At 50.3% G+C, this 17,763-nt stretch overlaps 1 protein-coding gene across 1 annotated transcript; it reads right to left on the bottom strand.

Annotated features, from left to right (window-relative positions):
* Positions 1-401: 401 nt before the first annotated feature.
* Positions 402-3,376, bottom strand: LOC140722099 (zinc-binding protein A33-like). Its single transcript, XM_073036893.1, has 5 exons — positions 2,966-3,376; positions 2,792-2,887; positions 1,681-1,914; positions 632-654; positions 402-535 (listed from the first exon to the last, which is right to left on the bottom strand). Exons 1-5 carry the CDS (start codon positions 3,374-3,376, stop codon positions 406-408), a joined length of 894 nt encoding a protein of 297 aa, XP_072892994.1. The 3' UTR covers positions 402-405.
* Between the last annotated feature and the right edge of the window lie 14,387 nt (positions 3,377-17,763).

Below are 17,763 nucleotides of genomic sequence, written 5' to 3'. Positions count from 1 at the left end.
ATCATGGAGGCATTTGTAACGATCCTTCAAAAATCACTAGATTCTTCAATGGTTCTGGAAGACTGGAAATTTGAAAATGTCACTCCACTGTTCAAGAAGAGAGAGGGAATAAAGGAAACTCTAGGCCAGTTAGTCTGACCTCAGTGGCTGGGAAGATGGTGAAGTTGATTATTAAGGAGGAGTTGTCAGGGAACTTGGAGGCACATGATAAAATAGGCCATGGTTTCCTCAAGGGAAAATCTTGCCTGACAAATCAGTTCGAATTCTTTGAAGAAATAACAAGCCAGATAAACAAAGGAGAACCAGTTGATGTTGTGTACTTGGATTTTCAGAAGGTCATTGACAAGCCATATTTGGCATCTAATTATGACTTAGTAGTGTCTCATAAACAAGCACAAATGAATCTTATGTTTTACCGTGTTTAATGCCGCCAATCACTTCTTCCGATGCTATGTCGAGCAAATAGGGGTTATCGAATTTTTCAACCAATAGGGCACCATCTGTCACTGACAATGTGTGGGTATCATCACTAATCCTGTAAATATTATACAGATGGTTATAAACTGACCATCAGTGATATTTGAACTATTTTACAAATCCATACAGAGTTTCAGTGAAGACCATGTCCTACCTCCTCTTCCGACGAGCTTCCTCCTGAAATAAATAAAACACAGATCTCAATTGACTGAGATGATTGTCGGCATCCGAACAGCAGGAATCTTAGACAGGTTAGTAAAAACTGCTGAAAATTCCCACTGAACTCATTCCCACTGAAACGAACTGAGAAAGAGGGACATTGAACCATGGGAGAAAGTACAAGGAATATTTATGAGAATTATACGATAACAGAGAGAAGGAACTTACAGGAGAGACTGGACAGGTTTTAAGATTCTGAATGTATTTGATCGAAAATATTTCTGCTTGTGTGGAGACAATAAGTCAAAGATAAAACATCAGTTGGTCGTTAATAACTCCCACAAGAAATGTAGTGAAGAGAATGTGGAACTCACTGCTACAGGAGTGGCTGAAGTGGAACAGCAGAGATTGAATGTAATGGGGAAGCTGGATAAACACATGAGGGACCATGGAGTTGGGGACACTGTTACTGGGTGTGGCGAGTAGGTGGGAGGAGGCTTGTGCACCAGGGAAACTGATAGGAGAGAATGGACTGAAAGTCCTGTCTCTGATGAAAATGGGATATAATCTGATGAAAAATATTTCTGAGAAACAAAAGACAGTGCAAAATTCTCCAAAACAATGAACCTGATACAAACCAGATATAGATGGTAAATCCGATGTGTAGGTCACATTCTGGAATTCAACCTCAGTTCCCACTGATCAACAGAGAGACCCTCACACCCACTGCACCAGACACACTCACAGTCTGTGACTGTAATGGGATGTTACTCTGAGTCTCAGGGGATATTATACGTGGGAATCACAGAAGTGATCACTGGCTCAGTGCTACGATCAGAGTAAACATTCCCGAGAAGGATGCAGACTGTCCAGCGATGTACAGATGTTGTGAGAGGCCGGTTTGGAGACAACAACCCTGAACAGTCAAAACATCCGTCTGGTTTCAATCAGTTTACAACTCCAGTATCTGTAAATCCCACACTGAGTTAAAATACATCATTTTGTGCCTATGTACTTTTACAGGACCAAACTGAAATCTCTCACCATGAGGAATATGATATTGTCTTGTTGATCCATCTGTTCCTGTAACTTTGAGATTTTCTTGTAGATGGCATTTAAATTCTCTTGAATCTCGCGAAGATTTTTCTCCATTGGATTTAGAATCCTCTCCTCTTCTTCCCTGAGATCTCGGAGTGCACGTTGCTCTTTCTCGGTGATAATCCGGCGCAGTTCATCAAACTGGGATGTGATGTGGGACTGAACACTGTGTGACTGTTCCTGTCGAATGAAAGGAGAGGCTGGTTTATTATTTGGCCCTGATGTATTTCCTTATGATATGGAAGTGTCTGTCCAGCCCATTATCATCCAAGAGGACCACAACCTTGCCATTGGGTTTGGGGCTTGTGTGCCTCAATGACCCAAAGAACTCTGTTGGCTGGAATGTGGGCTTTATGCTTTGACCCTTGGTAGGGTCACCCATGCCAACAGGTCAAAGGATAGAGGCCAGAGTAAGAGTGGTCCACTGGTCCTCCAGGTTCATGGGTTCAGCTCAGGGCTAACAATACTGACTGGTGAAACAAAACTGTTACGGAAACAATGAAGAGTCTTTCTACATCTGAGTGCCATGTTATTCCCGAGTCTCCACTCAGGACCTGCATGACTGACAGTAGTGAAAACCGAGAAGTAGCTACTGACATGTTGAATGAAGACATGAACACTGCCGGAGATGTAGGACCTTCATTGCTGTCCCAAACTCCAGTGGCATAACAGGCAGCAAGTGAGTGGTTCCCAGATATTCTATCACATTTCCCTGAAACCCAGTCTTCCTCACTGACCCATTAACTCCCACCTGATTCACATACAATACCCCTTCACGGGGTTAATTACAGTTGCCAATTTACTGTTCAATCCTGAACAGTCAAAACATCCGTCTGGTTTACATCAGTTTACAACTACAGTGTCTGTAAATACCACATTGAGTTGATTGTCGGCTAAAAGAAGGTACTGGTTACAGAGAGAACGTGCAAACTCCACGCAGACAGCACCAGAGGTTAGGATCGAACCCAGGGCACTGGAGCTGCGATACTCTGCTATTCTGCATTAAAGGGAACAAAACTACACAACAAGATTGTAAATTCTGCTCAGGAAGCCTCACCCGAAATCCAGAAATCTTCTCTTTCTGTTGCTGCTCCATTTCCTGAAAGTCTGATTTCCTTTTTGTGAGAGAGTCCAAGGAAGATTTAACCCGATCCTGGGAATTAAAGAGTTAATGGATTAGACAAAACAAAAAGACAACATAAACAGACGATCGAAAGCGGGTTATTTTTACCTGGTAAATTTTAATGGCTTCTTTAATCGGCATGAAGTTGTGAGACTTGTGTTCCAGTGCATCTCTACAGACCAGACAGATCAGTTTCCTGTCCGTCTCACAAAACAGCTTCAGTTCTTCCTCATGTTCCTCGCAGTGAAGTTTCTTTTCCTTCTCTTTCGGATTCAGGTTTAGTTTTCGAGCTTTCTCAGACAGATTTGCCAAGGCCCGACTGACCCTGAGGGTGCGGTCTGCAAACTCCTCTCTACATTCCGGGCAGGAGTTTCTCTCCTCCCTTTCCCAACACCGTGTGATACAGGAGCGGCAGAAGTAGTGACCACACACCAGTGACACCGGATCGGTGAAGAAATCCAGGCAGATGGGACAAATTGCCTCCTCGGTTAAACTCTCGACCTGTCCTTTCGAAGCCATGTTAACTCCCGGTACTTCCGGGTTCAGGATCCTTTCACTTTCCGGAGCTGCTGAACCCTGCAGTACCGGGAATGTCCACTAGGCGCGCTGCAGTCTCGGGAATGAACAACGTTGCTCCGTGTTCACTGGGCAGGAATCGCGGCAATTTCCACGTCAGGGTGGGATCAGAAACACATTAGAGAGGTCTGAATATAAATGAACCCGGAGCGCGGAGCCTGGATCAGTGTAAAGTACAACTGAAAGGGACAATTCCTGAAAAGCGAGATAGACAGTTGGCCTATGTCCCTGCCTGCTCCAGCCCCACTGAACTTGTCCTCATACATTGACTCCATTCTAAACCCTTCAGGTCAATCCCTCCCAATCCACATCCGCGACACTTCTCATGCCCTCAATCTCCTCAGCAATTTTCGATTCCCAGGCACTGACCGCCTCATCTTCACCATGGATGTCCAGTTATAACTTCTATCCCCCATCAAGATGGCCTTACAGCTCTCTGTTTCTTTCTCAATAAAAGAACAAACCAGTTCCTCTCCATCTGGAAGGACTGGTGCTCACCCTCACCAATTTTCCTTCCATTCCTCCCACCTTCTCCAGACTCGAGGGCTATCCACGGGTATCCGCATGAGCCCCAGTAATGCCTGTCGAAGAACAGCCCATGTTCCAGGCCTTCCCCAGTAACGCTCCCCAAATCTTCCTCAGAAACATTAATGACTGCATTGGTGCTGCTTCATGCACCCATGCTGAGTTTATCAATTTCATCAACTTTGCCACTAACTTCCACCCTGCACTTGAACTCACTTGGTCCATTTCAAACACCTCCCTCCCCTTTGCCCTTCTCTCTGCCTCCATCTCTGGAAACAAACTGTCAACTGACATATTTTATAAACCTACTGATTCCCACAGGTATCTTGACTATACCTCTTCCCACCCAGTCTCCTGTAACTTTTCTAAATTCCTTCATTTCCACTGAATCTGTTCCCAGAATGCAGTTTCCCCTTCCAGAACATCAGGTATGTCCTCCTCTGTAAAGAACAGGGTTTCCTTTCCTCCGCTATTGATGTTGCCCCTACCTGCATCTCCTCCATTTCACGAACGTCTGTGCTCACCTCATCTTCCCTCTGCCTCAACAGTGATAGAGTTCCTCTTGTCCTAACCTACCAGCACGTAAGTGTCTGCATCCATCACATCATCCTCCATAAACCTCCACCATCTCAGAATCAGAATCAGGTTTATTCTCACCGGTATGTGTCATGTGTCATGTACTGTATTTTGTTAACTTAGCAGCAACAGTTCAGTGCAATACATAATATAGAAGTACAATATCTATCTATATATATGTAAATCAATTACAGTATATGTATATTGAATAGATTTTAAACTGTGCAAAAACAGAAATATATATTAACTACATGTGGTAGTGTTAATGGGTTCAATATGTCCATTTAGGAATCGGATGCAGAGGGGAAGAAGCTGTTCCTGAATTGCAGAGTGTGTGCCTTCAGGCTTCTGTACCTCCTCCCTGATGGTAACAGTGAGAAAAGGGAATGTCCTAGGTGCTGGGGGTCCTCAATAAAGGACGCTGACTCAGAGACACCGCTCCTTGAAGACGTCTTGGATACTTTGAAGGCTGGTACCCAAGATGGAGCCGACTAAATTTATGACCCTCTGCAGCTTTTTTCGGTCCTGTGCAGTAGCACCCCCCCACCCCCCATACCAGACAGTGATGCAGCCTGTCAGAATGCTCTCCACGGTACATCTATAGATGTTTTTGAGTGTTTTTGTTGACATGAAGCATAATCGCTGTCTTGCCTTCTTTATAAATGCATCAATATGTTGAGACCAGGTTAGGTCATCAGAGATCTTCACACTCAGGAACTTCAAACTACTCACTCTACGTGTTCCTTCGTCTTACCCTTCCTGAAGTCCTCAATCAGCTCTTTAGTCTTACTGACGTTGAGTGCCAGGTTGTTGCTACGACACCACTCCACTAGTTGGTATATCTCACTCCTGTACGCCCTCTCGTCACCACCTGAGATTCTGCCAACAATAGTTGTATCATCAGCAGGTATATGGATGGTATTTGAGCTGTGCCTAGCCACACAGTCATGGTATCCGATCACCAAACACATCTTTAACTCCTCCCTTCTCTACTTTCCGCAGGGATCACTCCCTCCATGACTCCCTTGTCCATTCACTCTCCCCACTAGTCTCACTCCTGATACTTAACCCTGCAAGTGGCCAAAGTACCTATTCACCTCCTCCCTCACCTCCATTCGAGGACCCAAAATGTCCTCAGGTGAGGCAACACGTCATCTGCTGGGTCATTTATTTGGTCTGCCGCTCCCAATGCAGCCTCCTCTACATTGGTGAGACCTGTTGTAAACTGGGGTTCTGCTTCATCAAGCACCTCTGCTCCATCTGCCAAAGATGGAACATTTTACTTCCAATTCTCATTCCCATTCCGACCTGACAGTCCACGGCCTTCTCTTGTGCCGCGACGGAGCTACCCTCAGGCCGAAGGAAAAACACCGTGTAGTATGTTTGGGTCGCCTCCAAACAGATGGCATGAATATTGATTTCTCCTTCCCGAAAAAAAAATTCCCTCCCTCTCCCTTCTCCTTCTATCCCCCACTCTGGCCCCTTACCTTCACCTTCCTGACTATCATCTCCCCGTGCGTCCCCTCCTCCTTCCATTTCCCCTATGGGCCATTCTGCTCTCGTATCAGATTCCTTCTTCTCCAACCCTTTACCTTTCCAACCTACCTGGCTTCACCTATCCCTTTCCAGCTATCCTCCCTCCCGTCCCCCACCTTTCTATTCTGGGGACTTCCCACTTCCTTTCCCGTTGTGAAGAAGGATCTCGGCCCGAAATCCCATTTCCATAGATGCTGTCTGACCGGTTCCCCCAGCATAGAACACAGAAAATCCACAGCACATTATAGGCCCTTCCGCCCACGATGATGAGCCAGCCATGAATCCTGCTCCAGAAGCTGCCGAGAATTTCCCAACCACACAGCCCTCTATTTCCCTAAGCTCCATGTACATATCTAAGAGTCTCTAAAAAGCCTTTATTGTACCCGGCTTTACCACCTTCACTTTGCATTCAATGCACCCACCACTCTTTGAAAAATTTACCCTTGACCTCCCCTTGTACCTCCTTCCAAGCACCTGTACAATGTCTGGTGTATGTTACTAAAAGGGCTTCTTTGGTTTGTTACGAGTAGGAATGCTTCTTTGTCTGTTAAAAGTTTCTCTCGCCATTGTTTCACTTTAGAATGGCTGATATGGTAATTGTATTCACTTGTTAATCAATGGGGAATGTTATTGTGTTTTGTGAGGCTGGGACCTTGGGGGGAGGGGTTGCGCGGGCTTGAGGAGTCCGGAGGGAGACGCCGAGGAAGCAGGACGTGCGCTCGGGAGACCACCGGGGAGTCCGAAGTGGGAGTTTCGGGAGGACGACCATCTAGGAGTCGAGTGGTTCGCTGGATGAGCTCCACCGATGTGCACTAAACTGACTGAACTTTGATAAGTTGGCGCCTTTTGTTTTTTTCTTGTATATATATATATATTGTACTGCCTAATACTCTTTTAATTTTAGTAAACTCTTTAAAGTGTATGTCATACCGGTATTTGTTGTGAGTTTGATACTGCCGGCGGGGGCGCGAGGCATAAACTCGATTCTCACAGCACCTGCGTGAACGGGAGGTGGGGTGGTGAGTGGCTGGATTTCTTTTTCCCCTAGACATATACCAGCCTGTTGGGTAAGTGTTACACACCTTAAAACTATGCCCCCTCATGTTAGCCATTTCAGCCCTGGGAAAAAGCCCCTGGCCATCCACACGATCAATGCCTCACATCATCTTATACACCTCTATCACGTCTCCTCTCGTCCTCCGTCACTTCAAGGCCAAGTTGACTCAACTTGTCTCATAAGGTACGCCCTCCAATCCAGGCAACATCTTTGTAAATCTCCTCTGCACTCTCTATAGAGTATCCACAATCTTCCTGTAGTGAGGTGACCAGAACTGAACACAGAACTCCAAGTGGGGTCTGACCAAGGTCTTATATACCTGTAACATTACCCCCACGGCTCTTGAACTCAATCCCACAGTTGATGAAGGCCAACACAACATACGCCTTCTTAACCATACTGTCAACCTGTGCAGCAGATATGAGTGTCCCCTGGACAAGGTCTCGCTGATCCTCCACACTGCCAATATTCTTACCATTAATATTACATTCTGTCTTCAAATTTGACCCACCAAAATGAACCACCTCACACTTACCTCAGTTGAAGTCCATCTGCCACTTCTCAGCCCAGTTCTGCATCCTATCGATGTCTGCTGTAACCTCTGACAGCCCTTCAGACTATCCACAACACCCCAACCTTTGTGTCCTCAGCAAATTTACCAACCCATCCTTCTGCTTCCTCATCCAGGTCAATAATTAAAACCACAAAGAGGAGGGATCCCAGAACAGATCCCTGCGGAAAGCCACTGGTCACCATCTTCCATACAGATAGGAACCATCTACAACCACTCTTTGCCCTCTGTGCTCAAGCCAAAAAGCAAGGTCTCCTTGGATCCCTCGAACTTCTGGTAACGCCCCCAATCCCTCTCCTTCACCATTCCCCATCCCCCTTTTCCCTCTCCCACCTTATCTCCTTGCCGCCCATCGCCTCCCTACGGTGCTCCTCCCCTCTTTTTTCCTTCCATGGCTTTCTGTCCTCTTCTGTCAGACTCCCCCTTCTCCAGCCTTATACCTCTTTCACCAATCAACTTCCCAGCTCTTTACTTCACCTCTCCCCCTTCAGGTTTCACCTCTCACCGAGTGTTTCTCTCTCCCCTCCCCACCTTTTAAATCTCCTCAGCCTTTTTCCCCGCCAGACCTGCCGAAGCGTTTCGGTCCGAAGTGTCAATTGTACTTTTTTCCACAGAGGCTGCCTGGCCCGCTGAGTTCCTCCAGCATTTTGTGTGTGTTCACCGTGTACATCGAGTCCTTCCACTTGTGGTCAGTGGTGTTAGTCTGGAGGAATTGTGCCCAAGTTCATTAACGCAAAGTTCACATGCACAGGCGATAAACAAAGTTACTGGCAGGAGCTTCCTGTGAATCTGAGAACAAACTCAGCACTTCCATCAGACTGAAATCTTCCATGGCTTTCTGTCCTGAGGGTGCCCGGCCTTTCCCCGCCGGGGATCGGGGCCTGTTGTCCGCAGCTGCCTGAGGGTGACCGGCCTTTCCCCGCCGGGGATCGGGGCCTGTTGTCCGCAGCTGCCTGAGGGTGACCGGCCTTTCCCCGCCGGGGATCGGGGCCTGTTGTCCGCAGCTGCCTGAGGGTGACCGGCCTTTCCCCGCCGGGGATCGGGGCCTGTTGTCCGCAGCTGCCTGAGGGTGACCGGCCTTTCCTCGCAGGGGATCGGGGCCTGTTGTCCGCAGCTGCCTGAGGGTGACCGGCCTTTCCCCGCCGGGGATCGGCGTCTGTTGTCCGCAGCTGCCTGAGGGTGACCGGCCTTTCCTCGCAGGGGATCGGGGCCTGTTGTCCACAGCTGCCTGAGGGTGACCGGCCTTTCCCCGCCGGGGATCGGGGCCTGTTGTCCGCAGCTGCCTGAGGGTGACCGGCCTTTCCCCGCCGGGGATCGGGGCCTGTTGTCCGCAGCTGCCTGAGGGTGACCGGCCTTTCCCCGCCGGGGATCGGGGCCTGTTGTCCGCAGCTGCCTGAGGGTGAGCGGCGTTTCCCCGCCGGGGATCGGGGCCTGTTGTCCGCAGCTTTCTGAGGGTGACCGGCCTTTCCTCGCAGGGGATTGGGGCCTGTTGTGCGCAGCTGCCTGAGGGTGACCGGCCTTTCCCCGCTGGGGATCGGGGCCTGTTGTCCGCAGCTGCCTGAGGGTGACCGGCCTTTCCTCTCCGGGGATCGGGGCCTGTTGTCCGCAGCTGCCTGAGGGTGCCCGGCCTTTCCCCGCCAGGGATCGGGGCCTGTTGTCCGCAGCTGCCTGAGGGTGCCCGGCCTTTCCTCGCCGGGGATCGGGGCCTGTTGTCCGCAGCTGCCTGAGGGTGCCCGGCCTTTCCCCGCCGGGGATCGGGGCCTGTTGTCCGCAGCTACCTGAGGGTGGCCGGCCTTTCCCCGCCGGGGATCGGGGCCTGTTGTCCGCAGCTGCCTGAGGGTGCCAGGCCTTTCCTCGCCGGGGATCGGGGCCTGTTGTCCGCAGCTGCCTGAGGGTGACCGGCCTTTCCTCGCCGGGGATCGGGGCCCGTTGTCTGCAGCTGTCTGAGGGTGACCGGCCTTTCCCCGCCGGGGATCGGGGCCCGTTGTCTGCAGCTGTCTGAGGGTGACCGGCCTTTCCCCGCCGGGGATCGCGGCCTGTTGTCTGCAGCTGCCTGAGGGTGACCGGCCTTTCCCCGCCGGGGATCGGGGCCCGTTGTCTGCAGCTGCCTGAGGGTGACCGGCCTTTCCCCGCCGGGGATCGGGGCCTGTTGTCCGCAGCTGCCTGAGGGTGACCGGCCTTTCCTCCCCGGGATCGGGGCCTGTTGTCCGCAGCTGCCTGAGGGTGACCGGCCTTTCCCCGCCGGGGATCGGGGCCAGTTGTCCGCAGCTGCCTGAGGGTGACCGGCCTTTCCTCGCCGAGGATCGGGGCCTGTTGTCCGTAGCTGCCTCCGAAACCCGCCTCCTGCTGCTGGGAGACCGGAGCTGCTGATGGATCTCTGGTGCTCTCACCTCTCTCCCGTGCAATACGACAGACTGAAGGGCGAGGGAGGACAAGGACCGATGACCCTTTCTGCCGTCCTCAACCCTCCTCCTCTCCCTGGTCACCCCGCTCTGGATCTTTTCATTGCAAACTGCCGATGAGACATCAACCGTCTCCACTTCCCCACTCCTCCCTCCAATTCCAACCTCACTACTTCCAAACGCCCTGCTCTCCACTCCCTCAGCACTAATCCTCACCTCACCGTCAAACCCGCGGATCAGTGGGGTGCTGTAGTAGTCTGGCGTACTGACCTCTACCGCTGAGGCCCAGCGACAATTCTCAGACACCTCCTACTTACTTACCCCACGAACAGGACCTCACAGAGGAGAACCAGGCCACTGCCTCCCACACCATCACCGACTTTGTAAGCTCTGGGGATCTCCTATCCACTGCCTCCAACCTCATAGTTCCTGTACCTCCCCTTTCTACCCAAGATCCACAAACCTGCCTCTCCAGGCAGACCCATTGTTTCAGCTTGTTCCTGCCCCTGAACTCATATCGACATAACTTGACTCTGTTTTATCCCTCCTGGTCCAGTCCCTTTCTGCCTACAACAGTGGCACTTCACACTCTCTGGATCTTTTCAATGATTTCACAATCCCTGGCCCCAATCATCTGATTTTCACTCTGGATGTCCTGTGCCTATACACCTCCACCCCCAACCAGGAAGGCCTCAAAGCTCTCCATTTCCTACTGAACAGCAGGCCCAACCAGTTCCCCTCCACCACCACTCTCCTCTGTCTGGCAGAACTGGTCCTCACTCTCACTCATTTCTCCTTTGGATCCTCCCACTTCCTTCAAACCAAAGGTGTAGCTATGGGCACTCACAAGGGTCCCAGCTTTGTCACGGGTACCTTTTTGTCAGCTTTGTGAAACAGTTTATGTTACAAGCCAACCCTAGTGTCCGTCCCCCACTTTGCCTACACTACATCGACGACTGAATTGGTGTTGTTTCCTGCACTGATTCTGAGCTCTTCGATTTCATCAACTTTGCCTCCAACATTCACCCCGCCCTCAAATTTACCTGGTCCATTTCTGACACCTCCCTCCCCATTCTCGATCTCACTGTCTCTATCTCTGGAGACAGCTTATTTACTGATGCCTATTATAAACCCACAGACTCTCACAGCTACCTGGATTATACCTCTTCCCACCCTGTTACTTGTAAAAACAACATCCCCTTCTCTCAATTCCTCTGTCTCTGCCACATCTACTCTCAGGAAGAGGCTTTTCATTCCAGAAAGATGGAAACTCTTCAAAGAAAGGAGCTTCCCTTCCTCCACCATCAATGCTGCCCTCAACCACATCTCTTCCAGTTCCCGATGTCTGCTCGCACCCCATTCTCCCGCCAGCCCACCAGGGATAGGGTTCCTCTGGTCCTCACCTGCCACCCCACCAGGGATAGGGTTCCTCTGGTCCTCACCCGCCACCCCACCAGGGATAGGGTTCCTCTGGTCCTCTCCCGCCACCCCACCAGGGATAGGGTTCCCCTTGTCCTCACCTGCCACCCCACCAGGGATAGGGTTCCCCTTATCCTCACCTGCCACCCCACCAGGGATAGGGTTCCTCTGGTCCTCACCTGCCACCCCACCAGGGATAGGGTTCCTCTGGTCCTCACCTGCCACCCCAGCAGGGAAAGGGTTCCTCTTGTCCTCACCCACCACCCCACCAGGGATAGGGTTCCCCTTGTCCTCACCTGCCACCTCACCAGGGATAGGGTTCCTCTTGTCCTCACCTACCACCCCACCAGGGATAGGGTTCCTCTGGTCCTCACCTGCCACCCCACCAGGGATAGGGTTCCTCTTGTCCTCACCCACCACCCCACCAGGGATAGGGTTCCTCTGGACTCACCTACCACCCCACCAGGGATAGGGTTCCTCTGGTCCTCACCTGCCACCCCACCAGGGATAGGGTTCCTCTGGTCCTCACCTGCCACCCCACCAGCCTGTGTCCAGCACATAATTCTCTGTAACTTCTACTAACTTCCACTATCTCCAACACAATCCCACCACCAAGCACATTTTCCCTCCCCCTCACTTTCTGCTCTCTGCAGGGTTCTCCCCTTACACGACTCCCTTGTCTATTCGCCACCCTCACTGACCAACCTCCTGGCAAACAGAACAGCTGGTACACATCCTCCCTCACTACCATTCAGGGCCCCAAACAGGCAAGGCGACACTTCACCTGTGAGTCTGTCGGGGTCGTATACTGTGTCCGGTGCTCCCGGTGTGGCCTCCTGTACATCAGTGAGACCTGACATAGATCGGCAGACTGCTTCGCCAAGCACCTATGCTCCATTTGCCAGACAAAGCAGGATCGCCTAGTGGCCACCCATTTTAATTCCACTTCCCATTCCCATTCCGACACGTCAATCCATGACCTCCTCTACTGTCGCGATGAGGCCACGCTCAGTTTGGAGGAGCAACAACTTATATTCTACTTGGGAATCGTCTGACCTGATGGCATGAACATCGATTTCTCACCCCCTCCTTCACCATTCCCTGTCCCCTTCTCCCTCTCTCAATTTATCTCCTTGCCTGCCCATCGACTCCCTCTGGTGCTCCTCCCCCTTTCCTTTTTCCCACGGCCCTCTGTCCTCTCCTATTGGATTTCCCCTTCTCCAGCCCTGTACCTCTTTCACCAATCAACTTCCCAGCTCTTCACTTCACCCCTCCCCCTTCCCGGTTTGACCTCTCACCCTGTGTTTCTCCCTCCCTCCCCCCACCGTTTAACCTTCCCAACCGGGTGGGTGACACAATCCTTGCTTGGGTGACAAATGATCATGTGAGCGAGGCTGAGTGATGGGGCAATGGAACAGTGAGTGAAGGAGGGGCAGAAAGAAACCCACACTCAGACATCGTGTTAATGCTCTGAACTCAGGATTCCGCCAATCCACCTGATAAACGTTTGGACGTTCAGTTCATGGCGGTACCGCTTTCAACCAGGAGATGGGGATAGTGAGCTGTCCAAGGATCAGTTTGACGGTGAACATCCCCACCTGCTGCTGGGAACCGGTACTGCAAGGGGTGCAGGGAAAAAGAAAGTCGGATTCTCTTCAGCCCTTCACCTCTTCCCACCCCAGACTCACCTGGTGTATCTATCAGATGTCATTTGTACTCCTTACCCTCCTCCGCCTTATTCCGACTTTAACCCCCTCCTTCCCAGTCCCGATGAAGGGAAACATCGTCTGTTTATTCCTTCCATAAATGCAGCTGTTCCCGCTGAGTTCCTCCAGCATTTTGTGTTGCTCGGGATTTCCAGCATCTGCAGACTCTCGTCTGTCAGATCCATTTGTTGTTGTTTGCTTGTTTGTTTATTTGAATCAGATGCTCAAATAACTCAAAATAAACTGAAAATACTTGACCTGTATTCCCAGATCTCTTGGTTCTGCTGCACTCCTCACTCAGGTAGGCCCTACCAAAGTGCAACATTTTGCAGTTGTCCACACTAAATTCCATCTGCCATTTTCCAGTCCGATTTCCAGCTGGACCAGATCCCACTGCAAGCTCTGTTAGTCCTCCTTGCTGTCCACTACACCCCCACTCTTGGTATTATCTGCAAATTTTCTAATCTTCAGCAATGAGCCCATTTACACGGAGCCCTGCCACAAGAAAGCAGCAACCGTCATCAAGGACTCCAACCATCCACACCATGCTCTCTTCTCTCCGCTCCCATCGAACGGGACGTTCAGAACCCTTAGGTCCCACACTGCCAAGTTCGTGGACAGCTGTTACCCTACAACCATCAGGCTCTTGAACCGGCTTGGCCAACTCACTCACCACAACTCTGAACCGATCCCACACCCTAGACTCACCTTCAACAACTCTTTACAAGTAATTTTTCTTCATTCCGACAGCAGTGCACACTGCCCACCGTCCCACTATTTCAGTCTCCTGCAACGCTGCAGTCGGTGACATCAGCGAGGAACCGCGTGGTCCACAGGGCCGCGTCCAATGGCGCGCGTCTTCCAGGCCACACCTGGAGATACTGAAATGCGGGACCACATGATGAGAACCCACTGCCCGTGGAGAACCATAGTCTGAACTGCAACTGTAGACCACTGACAGGACCCCAGCCATCTTGAAATGAAATTAGCCTATCTGAACATATCTTAAAAGCTCCATATGTACCCACACCACCCCAGGCACCCAGCACTCTCTGTGTAAGAAAAAACTTGCCCCTCACATCTCCTTTGAAAACACCCCCCTCGTCTTAACTGCATGCCCTCTGGTATTAGAGGTTTCAACCCTAGACAACAGATACTGTCTGTCTACTCTATCTGTTCCTCTCATAATCTCTATCAGATCTCCCCTCAGACTCCGTCGCTCCTGGGAACACAACCCAGCCTCCTATTATCGTGTTGTGTAATCCAGGCAGTACCCTGGTAAACCTCTTCCGCATCCTCTCCGAACCCTTCCCACGATCCCTCATGGTCTTACCTATCAGATCCTCTTCTGCTCCATGTGGAATAACCCCAGGGTCTCCAGACTATGCATGGAACGACCATCTCTCATCCCCGGACTAATTCCAGTCAAACATTTCTGCACTCTCTCTACATCCTGCACATTTTCCCTGAAGCCTGGCCCTCCTCCCCAGGACTGAATCCAATCCTCAGGGTCACAGATTCATCATCACCGCTTGCATGTGTGGTTTTGCAGCAGCAAAGTTCAAAGTGAAAGTAAACTTTATGATCAGAGTACAGACACGTCTCCACACACAACCCCGAGATTCTTCTTCTGTGGGCACACTGAGCAAATCTATAGAACAGTATGTAAACAGGATCAACGGACAACAAACCTTGCCAACGCAAATATAAATAACTAGCAATAAATAATGATGATGAAATAACAACATAAAGAGTTTATAAAGTGAGACAATTGGCTGTGGGAACACCAGAAGCAGAATGAGTGTATTTATCCCCTTTTGTGAAAGAAACTGATGGTTGAGGGGTAGGAGCTGTTTTGAATGTGGTGGAGTGGCCAGTCGTGACACTTGTACCTTCTGCCTGATGGCAACAGCGAGAAAAGGGTAAAATGTGATGACATAGAAACACTATAAACTACAAAAGTAAATACCGTGTAATAAAAAGGAATAAAGAAGAAAATACAGAGGTCCGATGGGTTAGATTGTCCGGAGTCAGAGGTCTGTTGTCTGCGAGTCTGAGCCAGGATGTGAGGTTGTAGTCAAGGACTGAAGGCCTAGAGGCGGCCTGTCCTCTGTTTGGCCTAGAGGCACACTGTCCAACGCCAAGGACCGAAGGCCTAGAGGCGGCCTGTCCTGTGTTTGGCCTAGAGGCAGCCTGTCCAATGCCAAGGACCGAAGGCCTAGAGGCGGCCTGTCCTGTGTTTGGCCAAGAGGCAGCCTGTCCAACGCCAAGGACCGAAGGCCTAGAGGCGGCCTGTCCTGTGTTTGGCCAAGAGGCAGCCTGTGCAACGCCAAGGACCGAAGGCCTAGAGGCGGCCTGTCCTGTGTTTGGCCAAGAGGCAGCCTGTCCAACGCCAAGGACCGAAGGCCAAGAGGCAGCCTGTCCAACGCCAAGGACCGAAGGCCAAGAGGCAGCCTGTCAAACAACAAGGACCGAAGGCCTAGAGGGAGCCTGACAGAGCCAAGGACTGAAGGCCTAGAGGTGCCCTGTCCTGTGGTTGGAAGTGTGTGTGAGAGAGGTTTGTTCTGCTGTTGTGGTCTTGTTTTTGTTGTGTTGTTGTTCTGACCGTTCTGGGCACCCTATGGCAGAATGTGTGGTGATACTTTCGAGCTGTCTCAGCAAATCCTTGCCTGTGTTGGTCTTTAAACAAAGGACACATGTCTGTAGGTTTTGATGTAGGTGTGATAAAAAGAATCTGAATCATTCATGGGCTCACGGACATTGTGTCCATATAGGACCGTTCAAAGATCTGATGGAGGAGGGGAGGTAGCTGTTTCTGAATCACTGAGTGTGGATCCTCGGGGTTCTGTACCTCTTCTCCAAGAGGTCTTGGGCAATCAGTGACACAAGAGATTCTGGAGACGCTGGAAATTCAGAACAACTCACACACAAAATACTGCAACAGGAATTTTATTGTTTTCTTTATTTTTCAAAATATCGACTATTTATTTCTCTCCATAAATACAGCACAGTACAGGCGCTTCAGCTAATGATGGAGTGCTGACATTTTAGCCTGCTCTACCATAAACATAACCCTTCCTTCCACATAGCTCTCCACTTTTCCTTCATCCTCGTGCTTGTCTGAGCATCTTAAATGCCCCGAATGTATCTGCCTCCCCCACCACCCTTGCAGAGCGTTCCACGCACCCACCACTCTCTGTGTAAAAATCTACCTCTGACAACCCCCCCAGACCTTCCTCCATTCTTCTTAAAATGATGCCCCCTCGTATTAGCCATTGCTGACCTGGGAAATACTTCCTATGGTTTATGCTGACTGCCCTCCAGGTGAAAACACTGTCCCTCAGATTCCTGTTAACTCTTACCCATCTCACAAGAGTTCGAACCTTATCACTATTGACTAAGGATGTAATATCAACTAAATCTTGCCTTAAGTAAACACTAGCATCGGTGACAGTGACATTTTTACAGGATTGTTGTAAAAATCCACCCAATTCGGGTGTCACAGTAGCCCAGTCGTTAACGTAACACTATTTCAGAGCCTGTGCCCGGGGTCAATTCCCGCTGCTGTCTGTCAGGCATTTGTAGATTCTTCCTGTGACCGTGTGTGTTTCCTCCAGATGCTCCGGTTTCCTCCCTCATTCCAACGATGTATAGGTTGGGGTCAGTAAGTTGTGGACGTGCTGTGTTGGGGCCAGAAGAGTGGTGACTCTCGCCCGGAGCACAGCCTCAGAATGTGTTGGTGACCGAAACAAACGACCCATTTCACTGTATGTTTCAGTGTGACAGGCAAAGCCAATTTAAATTCACAAATGCTGTTCAGGGAGGACAGCTGCCTTCCTTATCCCCTCTGGACTGGACGAGACTTCAGATTCTTGGCAATATCACCGTCCCAGAGTTTCCCCCGCTACGCTGATCGTCAAGCCAGCCGACCCAGGAGTGAAGGATGAGGGACAAAATGGGCCAGGGAAGGGAACCGATCGTCCCTGGAGTACAACAGTATGACACTTTGAAAAGCAGCTGACTGGAAACTGGCTGTCAAAGAGTGAAGAGCAAACTTAGGTCAACAGGTTTTGAAGGAAGTCAAGTTTCAGAATGAGAAGGCAACGGGATAGAATTACAGTCGTGTGTTACCAGACTTAACCCACACAAGGCACTGTAATGATTAACAAATGGAATGCCAGGTTATTGGGTGAGACAGGGGACAAGAGAAAAATATATCAGCACTATGCGTGGGGGTGGGGGAGACTGGTGAGTCATATCTCTTCCGAAAGAGATGACAGGTGAGCAAGGCAGGAAAGCTGAGAGCAAAAGCTGTGAACAGAAACTCTGGCAGGGAAATGACAAACAATGGGAACGTCTCCGCAGCTGAGCGATAGAGACTTGGTTCCAATTCTGCTCACCGCACTTTAGGAAGACAGGATTTCCCAGTGTGGGTCAAGAACTAGAATCAGAATCAGGTTTATTATCGCTGACATATGTTGTGAAATTTATTGGTCTGCGGCAGAAGGAGAGCGCAGTAAATAATTTTACTGTACGTT

Source organism: Hemitrygon akajei, chromosome 2 (genome assembly GCF_048418815.1).
Source record: "Hemitrygon akajei chromosome 2, sHemAka1.3, whole genome shotgun sequence".
Lineage (NCBI taxonomy): Eukaryota > Metazoa > Chordata > Chondrichthyes > Myliobatiformes > Dasyatidae > Hemitrygon > Hemitrygon akajei.
The sequence above is the reverse complement of the archived record's forward strand: the minus strand, read 5'-3'. Positions and strand labels throughout refer to the sequence as shown.

What these genes read in the sequence shown, in the direction of transcription:
- LOC140722099 (XM_073036893.1), bottom strand. Translation starts at nt 3,376, where the DNA reads ATGGCTTCGAAAGGACAGGTCGAGAGTTTAACCGAGGAGGCAATTTGT. An exon ending in AGAAGATTTCTGGATTTCGG is followed by an intron (nt 1,915 to 2,791) that starts GTGAGGCTTCCT and finishes TTCATTCGACAG; the next exon opens with GAACAGTCACACAGTGTTCA. An exon ending in ACAATATCATATTCCTCATG is followed by an intron (nt 655 to 1,680) that starts GTGAGAGATTTC and finishes TATTTATTTCAG; the next exon opens with GAGGAAGCTCGTCGGAAGAG.